The sequence below is a fragment of the Crotalus tigris genome, unplaced genomic scaffold, assembly GCF_016545835.1.
Source record: "Crotalus tigris isolate CLP2741 ecotype Arizona unplaced genomic scaffold, ASM1654583v1 scf7180000024434.1680833, whole genome shotgun sequence".
NCBI lineage: Eukaryota > Metazoa > Chordata > Lepidosauria > Squamata > Viperidae > Crotalus > Crotalus tigris.
This window is the reverse complement of record NW_024100602.1, coordinates 1,371,023-1,384,161: the sequence shown is the minus strand read 5'-3', so window position 1 is coordinate 1,384,161 and position 13,139 is coordinate 1,371,023. Positions and strand designations below refer to the sequence as shown.

Sequence of the window (13,139 nt, the reverse complement as noted above, 5' to 3'; positions counted from 1 at the left end):
AGGATTTGTCTTATTATTTCTTATAGTTTGCCATTTTCTCTAATCAGATGGCATGTAGTTTCTTTTTTCCTTCCTTTATTTTGAACAGGTACAATCTTTTGTAACCTCTGTTCATTCTGAGCTTTAACTTTTCCAACAAAAACTCTATAAATCTGGACTATTTAATGGATTTTTGTTGATGATCTGTCTTCCCCCCCCCCATCTTTTACATGTGTGATATTTTTGATTTTCAGATTTTGGCTGAGCTTTTTGTGCATCCAGATTGTCTTTGTCTCCTACCTGGAAGCATTTATCCTTCTGCTCTTAGCATTCCCCCCTCCGTCTTTAAGGAACCCTATTAAAAATCCTATTGAGACTTAACAGGTTAGCAAACATGACTAAGAAAGAACTTTTACCTAGCCCTTTGTAGATTCCCTAAATTTTGCCCCGTCCCCCTGGCTTACATGATTACAATACAACGGTCCCCCAGTTGAATTGCTACTATCTATCCCAGGAAGATGTAACTCCACTGTCCATTTATATTATATGGCTATACTGACTCTGGGGTCATCTTCTTGCAAATGGACATTCCTTGCAATTTCTGTTCAGTAAGGGCAGTCTCAATTTTATTAAAAGCATCTCCAGTTTCCAGGATGTCACCAAATTTGTCTACAATTGTTCGGAGTCCAACAATCTTTGAAGCCCCTTTCAGCATTTACTATACATACCAACTGTAAAAAGAGAAGCTATTGACCCAGTTGATTAATCACCAGCTTTTCAGGGTAGCAATCTGCCTCAAACCAAACTAAAAGCACTTCATTTAATGAAACCATTGCTGATAAAAAAGAAAAAAGAAAATCAGGAAAAGCCGGGGGAGGAGCGGGATAGCCATTCATTAGAAAAACCAATCTGCTTTTACTTTAATCTGACCCAAAGTTCCCCAATGGGTAATTCTCATTTTAATAATCTCATTTAATAAACTTTCAGAAATTTAAAGGCTACATATACAGGAACAAGTCAATCAGAGTTGAGATGAGAGAACATACCGCCCAGAAAATCAATAATTCCATATTTCTCTTTGCTGTTCACGCATTATTTGAATCAAAGAATTTCACCCACCAGCTTTTAAAGTGAATATGAGTTTATGCAACACAACCTCTAAAAATCACATCTGCAATTATGGGTAGGTTTAGAGTTGCTCTTTCTCAAAACCTGCCATATTCCTAATACTGTAATGCCAATATTTATTTATTAAATGTTTAGCCCTATCTTTCTGTTTATGTAGATATTTAAGATGGCTGTCAACAGCCATATACAAAATATGATAATAAACTCAGTCCAATCAAAATCAAAATTAAATTAAGACCATTAAAATATGTCTACATCTAACAATTTGATGTCTAACAATTAAAAACTTAGCACCAGAGGTGGATATTGTATCAGCTTCCTAAATCCTGGAAGAAAAGAGGTCACATGCACAGTATTCCATAGTCCAGAAGATATATAAGAGACAATCCTTTTCTTTGTATTAGAAGCAAGATTCTGGCAACAGGGCTATTTGCAAATGGGCCTCCTGTCTCAGTCTAAGCAACCAGGGTAAAACATAGTGTGAGAAGCAGCTTGTCAGATAGTTAGGTCCTAAGCTCATTGGCTATGTAAATCTTCAAAGGTTAACACCAGCATCTTAAATTGATCCCCATAGGCAGCTGATAGCCAGTGTACATGTTCAGCATAGGTATCCTGTGATTCCTGTATCTTACATGAATTATCAGCCTAGTTGCTATATTTTGTAGCAACTATAATTTACAGACACTTTTTAAGAGTTATAGGTAGCCCTCGACTTACAGCCATTTGTTTTAAATGACTGTTCAAAGTTACAATAGCACTGGAAAAAGTGATTTAAGACCATTTTTCACACTTACGACCACTGCAGCATCCCCATGGTCACACGATCAAAACTGGCAATTGGCACGTATTTATGGTGGTTGCAATGTCCCTGGGTCATGTAATCTCCTTTTGGGACCTTCTGACCAGCAAAGTCAGGAAGCTAGATTCACTTAATAACTGTGCTATTAATTTAACATCTGAAGAGATTTACTTAATCTCTGTGCCAAGAAAGGTCATAAAATGGGGCAAAACTCACTTGACAATTGTCTTGCTTGATGACAGAAATTTAGGGCTCAATTGTGGTCATAGGTTGAGGACTACCTGTACTTTGCATGGAGCAAAGTCAAGATAGGTAATAGTCAAGATAGGCAGCAACCTGTTGTATATAATTATCCCTAAGTCCAACAGGTTCACGAACAGTCATGGCTGGCATGTTAGCCATAGTAGCACAGACCACAATTGCCACTTGCAAATCCACTGACAGCTGGAGCCGGAGTCAGCTAATGCTTCCTTACTTCCATCTTTCTGAAAGATTGCAGTTCTATCCAAGTAAGGCATCACTTTGCTTGGGTTCAGCTTTTTCATTACTGAGTATCTTCATTTTATTCGGTCCCATCCGATTCATTATTGGGATTAAGCAACGTTCAAGGGTAATGATTGCTTCCTTAGACTTAAAAAAGTAAGTGTAGAAAAAGAGAGATCATCTTGATACAAATTTGCAAGCAATGTTACCAGGATAATGAGGGGTAAAACATGGTTTGAACAGCAGACTTATTATATTCAGAGAGACTCAGGCAGTGGTGGGATTCAAATATGTGAACAACCAGTTCTCTGTGTGGATGCCACTTCTGGAAGTCCACTCTGGGCTTGGGCAACAAAAAAATTAGCTACTTGTTCTGCCAAAGTGGTGCGAATTGGCTGAATCCCACCACTGGACTCAGGCAGATGTTTTCCTAATTCACTTAACCATAAGAAGGACATTCCTACAACACAATCAGACTTGCAAGATTCTGATATAGTCAATCTCAATAGAAGTAGAAGTTGGAGTTGATTTCTTGATCTGATCTATTTTTGTTGAACAAGTGCTGCAAAGCTGGATATCATTTGCATAGTAGTGGCACCCTTCTCCAAAGCTCTGAAGGACTTCCCACAACACTTATATATTTAAACCAAATAGCATGGGGAACAATATAAATTAATGTCCTGGGTTCCAACAGAAATCCCCACAAGAAGGACTGGAACTTGCAAAATAGTGCCCTACCTCCACTAGATAGCCCAGGAGGATACCATGACACTATGAAAAGTAGCTGAAGGGTCTAGGAGAACTAGCAGGACTGCTTTTCTCACCTAATTTCAGAATCAGGTTATTCAAGAAGACAACCAAAACAATTTCATTACTATATTATCGATGCAGTATAATTGAAATGGTTTAGTTTAGAGCTGCAAAGCTACCACTTTTTCAGGCATGTTATTCAAGAATAAAATATTTGAGATCAACCTATACATACAGAGATTTTTGAAGTAAGGAAGGGCTTGTTCAGTAGGGCTGTTAAAATTGCCTTTAAAAGGTACAGTTTATGATTTGAGCTTATTTAATCAGCTGGAAATAGCAAAGATCAAGCAAGCAGGTGACAAACTTCACCTCTCCAGATCTACAAGCTGAAAAGAATCTCAACAAGAAAATGCCAGAAATTACATTCCCCAATAATGGAAGCTAAATTGAAGCAATCTAATCAACTTCATCTACAAAGAATAAGTACTACTTACAATGAGTTTTTTACTGTATTAGACTTCCCCAGAAACAGTATTAAGATTCTCTTCCACCTCAATGTAGGAGAAGCCAAATGATACGATTGCTGGCCTATTTGGTGCAAATGCAGTCAGGGGATAGATATAGGCCCTCTTTGATGCATCCATTGTCATGGAGGAGGACTTCAGATGTTTTGACACCCAAACATTCCTGTCTTGCATTCCTGGATTCCTCACAAACAAAATTGTTGCTTAAGCTCTGCTAGAGCAAAGAGAGTGCTTAGGACAAATAGTGTCAATTATCCAGGCGACCTCCATGTTCACATCAACAGGGCTTCATCAATACTGTCAACAGTCAAAACAGGAATTTCTCCAAGCCCATCTGAGAATTTATCTAGAAACATCAAGAACCTGCAGCACATTATTTCAACTGGTTTTCCAGCTCTGCAGAAATTTATAATAACTACCAATCTGAAACTCATTAGAAAGTGAGCTGTCCATGACAATGGAATTGCAGAAACCTCCTTCTCTTTCAGACCATTTGCTCTATCCACCCAAAAAAACAAATCCAGTTTGTTTGTTACTGCATAGGAGCATGAAATCCTGACTGGGCAATTTCAGCCTGGACACTAAATTTCCCCAAGACACCCAAAGTACTGTCATGATAGAGTACTGTCCGAAAGAGGCATTATTATACAGGCGAGTAGATAGTACTCTGTGCTTTAATCCCATATGGTGAAAGTCTCTTTGGTTTTGGTCAGACAAATAATAGGGACAGGGAAAACAGCTGATTCTTCTAATTTTGAATTTCATCAGAATTGCTCATTAAATTTGCATAAGCAGCAACGCAGATATTCTTATTATTCTCCTCCCAAATCTCCAGATGAAGGAGACTGAAGCAGCCATTTTGTTCAACTTTTGGGCACATTGACTGGAAATTAAGGAAATTGAGGACCAATACTTCAAGAAATCAAAGCTGAAATTAGACAACTTCTGTCTTTTTATTCTGTTTTACAGAATTTGCACAATACCCTATTCCCAGTGTAAGTAAAATAGCACAAGCTGCTTTCACATCTCAAAGCAGATTTGTTGTTGGACCAATATTTTCTCATTTATTTTTTTGTCTCTCCAAACTGAAAGGTCCTGATTAAGACGTCCTGTTCAGTTTTTGCCCAACTCAAACAGGCTGAACATTGCAAAACAGAAACAGAAAATAGAAAATATTGTCCTCCCTATGTCTTGAATAATTCAAATGTTTTACATTACAAAAACAGCCTTCAGTACTCAACTGCACACATACAGTACATCTGCCCACTAGAAAAATGAACATTTTATTTGAAATTGAGTGAAATTACAAGATTGAGATTGAGCAACAAGAGAGTTTCCAAGCCAGGAAAGCAAAAGAGACCATAGTCTCAGAAATGGACAAAACACACAGAAAGAAGGTGGTAGCCACAAAGTACACACACACACACACACACACACACACACACACACATATATGTATAATCTTCATAGTGCAAATTTTAGTTCACAAGATGCAGCATCCCCAATTGCAGCAAACTATTTGGCACTTGAAATCTCAAAGTGAGCAAGATAAGTGAGATCACTTCATAGTCCTGTTAGCATCCAGGAATTGCCCAGAAATTCCCCCCCCCCCAATGAGCAAGTGGTGGAAAGCTTTCTTTATGTGAGAACCATTATCCCCACAGAGTCAAAGTGTGAAACCAGACAGTTTATATGAGAATTGGCAGGATTGTACCAGAGACCAAAGCTTTGGGGTGTTGAAAGAGTTAAAGGGGGTGAGAAGGCAATGGTATGGAAAGGGAGTTACTTACAAACACATAAACATGTGTAGACGTGCAGATACATACACTGCCCTCATATATATGCAAGGTATCATAGAACTATGCTGTTTTCTAAATACATGTGTAATTGTATATTTAATTCAATAACATCATGGATACAGTGATCAGATCTCTTCTTTTTAGGCCATAGAATGAAATACTATAATTTTAATTGCTTCCTCCTAGACAGAGAAACAGTTGAAAGTGGTCATCACACCTCCATTTCTTTGTCTTCCACAGTGACAGGACCATACTCCATGCTTGGCTTATAGTACATAACAGTACATGAGAATGTCCTTGGGAGACAGGAGGGAGAGCTGCAGACTGGAAACCAACATTAAGGATATCTCAACTCACAGAAAGAGAAGCATTTCAGAAGAGGCCCTCTCAAGTTTTCCAGAGAGTAAAAGGAAAGGAGGAGAGAAATGCCTTCAATATTACTAGATTCTGTTAATGTAACCTTACAAAAAGGTAGAACTAGTACTCCCGCTTGTGCTTCTTGTCTGGACTACCTTGCAGAGCTAACAGGCTTTGACCCATAGTTCTGCTATGAGGAGATTCATGACAGATACAAGTTTGCTACCGTATACTATACATAAGCCTGTGCAGCATTCCCAGTGAGTGGTTTGACAGAAGCAACATGACTTACAGTAGCCCTTTACCTGTCACTTGTAAGGGAGTGAAGGAAATGTAGGCCTTGTCAGCATCCCAAATGCATTGTAAGCTGTTTCTATAGTGATCATTCACCCACTGCCAAATGCAACCATCTTTGCACCAGCTGTTCAGCAGCAACTGCATGACAAAGAAGTTGCAAGGTAGATGGCGGTACACTCTGGGGAAATCAAGGCACAGTGGTGGTGAAGCGGCTACCAAAATAGAAATGTATGCACCTAGGATGGAAGCCAGCTTTTTCCTTTTCCCATGTGTAGCTGAGATTGTCTAAAGGCCATGAGGGATCAAGACTTGGGAACCAATGTCCAATCCACGCATCATATTTTAGCTTCCTTCACAGTGAACTTTTAAATTCTCAGCTCAAAAAAAAAATGCTATATCCAGTGTTATATCTTTTGTGTGCTACAGGTTTAGACTGTATTAGGGGAGGTTTAAGATGGGGACAATTAATCATTTTCATGAAGTTTGAAGACAGTATGATTCAGTCGTTGCTGCCTATAATGTACTCTTATTTATTCATTACTTCACTATTATTTTGGATAGAAGAGGCTCTACTGATGCTTCTAGTATGCTGAAAGCCTTAAGAAAAACAATATTCCCTGGGATTATAGAAAGAGAAAAGAAAAAAAAACCACTAGCACTACTGCAATACCTTCAAGTTAGAAAACAAAAACATACTGCTTCCAATGATAAGCGGCATTCAATTAAATCACTGTAATAATCTTATTATTATAAATTAACATCTTGAGTTAGAGCTGTATAGCATTCATGCTTATAGATCCTTCTTCATGCACGCAGCAATGTTTTTTAGCATTTCGATTGCTTACAGGACCACTTTGAGAGCCTGTGGATTTTCAGGTGGTTCTACTGAAAGGCTACTCGTAGGAATAAACTGCACAGCCATTTCTGCAGTTACTTATCATCCAGTTTTAACCCACTGCAAGGTCCCTCTTCTCTTAAAAAATGTACCACGATCCTATAATGTACCAAAAAAATAGCCAAGTATTCATTACAAGCGGTTGCATATATACAACAAAATATTCTGTAGAGTTGTTTGAAAGAATATTCAATTTTACAATAGCTGCAAGTGCCTATAAATTAATGCAACAACTGTACCTATTTTGTAGCTTATTTAAGATGTTGTTACTAACATTTCCTTGAAAAAGCAGATTGTTTTTTTAGCCAGATGTAATGCTGAAAGTGAACTACATTTTCTATTGACATGATTGTAATGCCATATTTAGACTCTAAGCTGGGCGAGGAATGTGAGCACAAGATTTTCCTGACCACTAGACTGTCTTCCAGGGATTCTTAAGGCCAACGCCGAGAAGTCAATGGCTAGGGCTAAGAATCATTTCCAAAAATTTGTGCTTCAGGGAAGACGACATAAACCAAAAGAAGCAGAGAGGATTTTCTGTTTCTTACTCTATATCAATTCACATAATCATCCTTAGGATTTTAATAAACTTGGATTAACTTTTTTTATTTCAGACTTGTTACTTAAGGCTTTTTACGTAGACAACTGGCAGGAAACCTCCCTGCTTCCTTGGAAAATCTTTATAAAGGGGATTTATAAATGAAACTTGGCCAAGCCCCGATCTAGACTTGATTGGCGAAGAAAACAGTTCTCTTATTTGCCCACATCACTTTCTTTCATGACATTGACAAAGATTCCTGACAAAACAAAAAGGTATGCCAGCATAACAAAACTGAATAAACTGCTGAAGTTAGGTATTTGTTCCCAAAAGATTGTTGGGTTGTTTTTTCAGGATGATACCCAAGATGTACGATATGAGTTATAGGTAGTCCCCGACTTATGGCCACACTTGGGAGCTTCCATCACCAAGCACTGCACTTCAGTGAATTACATCTGATTTTATGAATTTTTGTGTCACGATCGTTAAGCAAATCACATGGTCTTTGAGTGAACCCAGCTTCCCCCATTGACTTTGCTTGCCAACCCAACCTCCGCCCCACAGAAGGTCGTAAAAGGCCATCACATGACCCTGTGATGCTGCAGCTGTCATAAATGTAAGCTGGTTGCCAAGCGACTGAATTCTGATTATGACTGTGGGAATGCTGTGACAGTCATAAGTGAAAGATCCAGGGATAAGTCACTTTTTTCAGCATTACTGTAACTTTGAACAGTTATTAAATGAATGGTTGCAAGTTGAGGACTATCTATATAACAGCACTTATTTCTTTTACTGTATGTTAAAGTAAATACAATAAAACAATGATAGATTTAGAAGAGAGAGAAAAAAACCAGAATTAAAAGTAGAGTCAAAACCTTAACAATTTGAAATTTGTAGTTAGGCATCACTTCGTTATCCCAAAGTAAAGAGGATTTAAGTTATTATGAGAAAGAAATAGAAAGTGGAAAATCCAGATCCATATCAGCCAGCATGCTGACTGAACTGATAGCTGTGAAGGTGGAAGATAATTTTGTTTTCTTAAACTTGAGGTGGACAGTGTGCTCAAGAAAAGATTAATTCTAAGAAGTAAGACAATGCGAACCCTAGACGAGATTATGAAGACTGAGGATAATTCCATGACCACAAAAATTAGAAAAGTGAAAGCAACAATATTTCAAGCTGCAAATTCATCTTTGAAAAGTAGACACTGAGAATGGAAAGGGGAAGAAGATAGGTATTTCAAATTATAGATTTTGAGAAGGTTACAAGTGGTATCACAGATTGTAAGAAGGATCAGTACATCCGATCTGGATCAAATAAAAGCTCAGCGATTTCTTGAGACAAAAATAAACAAAACAACACATTTTGTCATGTGACACAGGTGGATGATGAATTAGAAAAATAAGTGCTAGGTAAGACTGAAGGAAGTAGAAGAGGGGTAAGATGATCAATAAATTAGATGCATGGGTTTAAAAATGGAGCTGAAGATTTCAGGAAATTGTGCCCTGGGCTTCTGAAAAGCCTTTAAAACTTGGTCCCAGATCTGGGGTCAATGTGCATGTGGTGGGGGGAGCTATCCTGCTTTGTTTTAATGATTTTAGTTCAAATTGTCCAATTTCATTTCATTTAATATTAGCTGTTATACATTACCCAGAGTCCACCTGAGGCTATATTGTATAATCATCATCATCATCATCATCATCTACTGGAGAGACCAAACTGGCCTACAAGAAAGACCAAATGGAGAACAGAATAGAGGCATGGGAAGACAAAGCACTACATGGCCAATACATTAAAAAAATAGCTGGAAAAGCAGATATTAACAAGACCTGGCAATGGCTAAGAGCAGGAAAATTGAAGAAAGAGACCGAGGGACTAATTCTGGCTGCACAAGACCAAGCCTTAAGGACAAATGCATATAAAGTCAAAATTGAGAAGACAGCAACAGACAGTAAGTGCCGCCTATGCAAAGAAGCTGAAGAAACAGTGGACCACCTGGTAAGCTGTTGCAAGAAGATTGCACAGACTGACTACAAGCAGCGACATGACAAAGTAGCAACAATGGTGCTTTGGAAGATCTGCAAAAAATATCATTTGCCTGTAAGCAAAAACTGGTGGGATCATAAAATAGAGAAAGTCATAGAAAATGATAAAATTAAACTGCTCTGGGACTTCAGAATTCAAACAGACAAGCACCTGCAACATAACACCCCAGACTTAACAATTGTCGATAAGAAAGACAACAAAGTCTGGATAGTGGATGTGGTAGTGCCTGGAGACAGCAGAATAGATGAGAAAGAACTGGAGAAGATAACAAAATACAAAGACCTACAAATAGAAAGACTGTGGCAAAAGCAAGCAAGGGTAGTACCAATAGTAATAGGCGCCTTAGGTGCAATACCAAAACAACTGGAGCACCACTTGAACACCATTGGCATTGACAAATTCGCTATTAGTCAATTGCAAAAGGCGGCCTTATTAGGAACTGCTTCCATCCTGCGACGATATCTGTAATACCATCAAACATCCACATCTGCCTATCCCAGGTCCTGGGTAAGGACTCGATAGGTAGACAAAATGCCAAATCCAGTCTGAACATCTGGCTGACTGTGCGACGATCCATAATATCAGAAGATCTAAAAGTTATTACAATAATAATAATCAAGCTTAACTTGATAGCAGCCAGTTAGCTATTTAGATACTACTATAAAGAAACACAGAAATATATGAATTTTAGAATGTTATCAATTTACTGTTTTCAGCTGTGTTCCACGCTTTTGCACATATAACAGGCTGCAACTTGGAATCTTGGAAGAAATATCCATTTCCAACATAAAACTTTCTTTACAGCTCAATTAGGAAATATTTCCTTACCAAGTGACACCAAAATATGACATAGTAAATGTGTGTGGTCTTAAGAAGCCATGGTTTAAATTTCCCAAAGTATTTTGTTGTATTCCATGGTCACTCATTAAGTCTCTGGACCAGCTACAATTTTGCCACTATAGGCACAACAGCTATGCCTAAAAAGCTGCCACGAAGATGAATGTGAATGATTCAAGGGAATTAATAGCAAGGTAATGTGTGTTAACAGTGAGAAGGTTGACCAAAAATAAAGAAAACAGGAAATGGAACTAGAACAAAAGATATATATATAGTTATTTCACTAGGCAGTACGTTTATTATGTTATTTTTACCCATTTGCCCCTCAAAGTATATGTGTTATACAAGAACTGTGATCAGTAGCTGTCTTTAATGATCTTCTCTTTGTTGCTTATTGTTTATAACTTTATCTTAAAAATAAAATTACATGAAAAAGTAAAAAGAAAAAGAGAGGAGTAGTGAATTTATAGTATCAAAAAGCAACCAGGGATAAATGGCTCTATTGATTGTGTAGAAGGGAGAGTTGAAGAACACAAAAATTCTTGACTTTAATTCTGCTCAATTCCTTTCAGATAAAAAGGGTACACGGAAATATGAAGACTGATTAATATACTGTGAAATCAAACTCCTACCTGGATAGCAAAATATGAATGGCACAAAATCAGGAGTTCCACAATTAAAGGTCATAACTGGGAGGAACCCAAGCTTCTTTTAAACTACATTTTGATTTTAAATCATATTGATGTGTTAAAGTCACTTGAGAGACAAGAGAATCATGTGGGCTTTGAATTTCTACTGAGCTCAAAATATCTCTGTGGCTGAAGAGCCAATTTTGCAGGCATCGAATCGCTTGAATGACGTTCAGAGGCAACAGAGAGAGAAAATTGCTCTTACGTGTGCAGAGGAGAGCCCAGCAGCATTGACAAACTCCAGCACCACGGACAGCACCGGACCTCTGAAACGGTTTTGTTAGTTCCCGGTAGGGAAGGCATCTCTTCGTATAACTAGCCCTTTGTATAGATATGAGGGTCTGTGCTTTCTGCAGTCGGCTAAGACCCTCTAATAAATATTTATTTATTAAATTTCTATGCCGCCCATCTCCCTGATACAGAGCAGAGGCAGCAGAAAGACGTATATGAATTCCTTCTGATTTGAATTTTATTTTATTTTTTTTATTGAAGATTTCCTTGTCCATCTCAAGGGGATCTTATCCAACTTCTACCTTGGTTTAGACTGAGGAGTAAGTTCATTAAGATCTCCTTAGAGTCTTGGGGGAAGACATCGCAGCCAACATTAGTTCCAGACTTTGGACCATTTTAAGGAGCTCAGCAATACAAAGGTTTTGTTTTCCAGCCATAAATAAATAAATTATAAATAAATCCATTCAGTCATGCACACATACAAACATACATCTTCACCTACTTCGAGATGTCAAGGGACAAAATCAGCGTCCTAACCCAACACCCTCTCCTCGTGCAAGTGGAAGTTTTGTTCAGAAATGGACTAAAGAACCCCTCCCTAGATCGTGACAAGGATGCACGGAGGAAAACCCCACCTTTGGCAGGTGGTGCTGGGTCGACAACAGTTACTGCGTGGGACCTCTTTCACCCTCCACCTAGTTTGCTGTTAAAGGGATGCTGCATCTTCCTAGCCCTCCCCCTCCCTGCCCCTCCTCAAGCCAAGGCGGCGGCTCTCAGCAGAATGCGCTGCCAGTTTGGGGGGAACTCACCGGTTAGTTGATCGTAGGAACCATCGAGGTCCCGCGAATCGGAAAGGCTCTCCTTTCTGCTCTTGCTGCGCATCTTGCGGAGCGGAGACGCCCCGGGGAGCCGGGACAGGGCGGGACCTGGCTGCACACCTTCCTTTCCCGTTACAGCTTCTCTTTCTTGTCAGGTGGGGCGCCCGGGGCGCCCGGTTCTGATGCCTCCCTCCCCCTCTGCAGATCCTCCTGGCGGGGGCGCGGGACCGGGCAGGGGCAGCCGGCGTCCAGTTCCCCGGCAACAGAAGAAGCGCAAGCGCCTCCTTTCCCAGCCTCCGAGCTGCTCCCCCACCTCGCCCGCCAGCTTCTGTGCACCGCCGCTTGTTTGCTTCTCCGGTTCACACGGGCGGGCTTCTTCTCTGGCCGCCTGTAGCTGGGGCGAAAGGAGGAGAAGACCCAGACCCCGTTCCCGGGCTGGGTGCCTTTCTCCCGGGGTCCGCCTTGGGCTCCTTCTCGCACCGCCCCACGCCAGAAGGGTGCAGGTTTACTCCCGTGCGCCCATCCGGGGCAGAGGATGAGGCGCTCCCTTGCCCTCGACCCAGGGGCAAGATGGGCTCCCGCAGGGAAAGAGAGTTTCCCTCAGACACGTGTCTTCAGGAGCTGGGAGACACGTGCACCTGTACACAAATTGGCGCAAGAATAGACGTCCTCCCACACTTCTGGCGGAGCCAGAGACTCGCGGGGGCAGGAGCCACTCCAGCGCTACCCACTCGGCCTGGCGCGGAGATCCCCGAGTACAAGAGACGGGGCGTGCAAGGTGGGAGAGGAAGGTGAGCGCTTCACCCAGGACAGAGCGAATCAGGCCAACAAGTGCTCGCGCTTGCTTACACACCTCTCACGCTTCTGAAGGATCCGTGCCGGCTAACTGACACGCTCCACCAAACCTTACTCTACCTTCAGAAGAGCACCATCACCCCCCCCCACACACACACACACACGTGAACCAGG

General features: G+C 40.3%; 1 protein-coding gene across 1 annotated transcript in view; it reads right to left on the bottom strand.

Annotated features, from left to right (window-relative positions):
- The window catches only part of KCNIP2 (potassium voltage-gated channel interacting protein 2), a 123,171-nt gene extending 110,384 nt beyond the window's left edge, over positions 1-12,787 (bottom strand). Inside the window, exon 1 of the mRNA XM_039331140.1 lies at positions 12,162-12,787. Coding sequence (XP_039187074.1) covers positions 12,162-12,234 — 73 coding nt within the window. The 5' untranslated portion in view covers positions 12,235-12,787. The remainder of the gene's footprint in view (positions 1-12,161) is intronic.
- Positions 12,788-13,139: the final 352 nt, after the last annotated feature.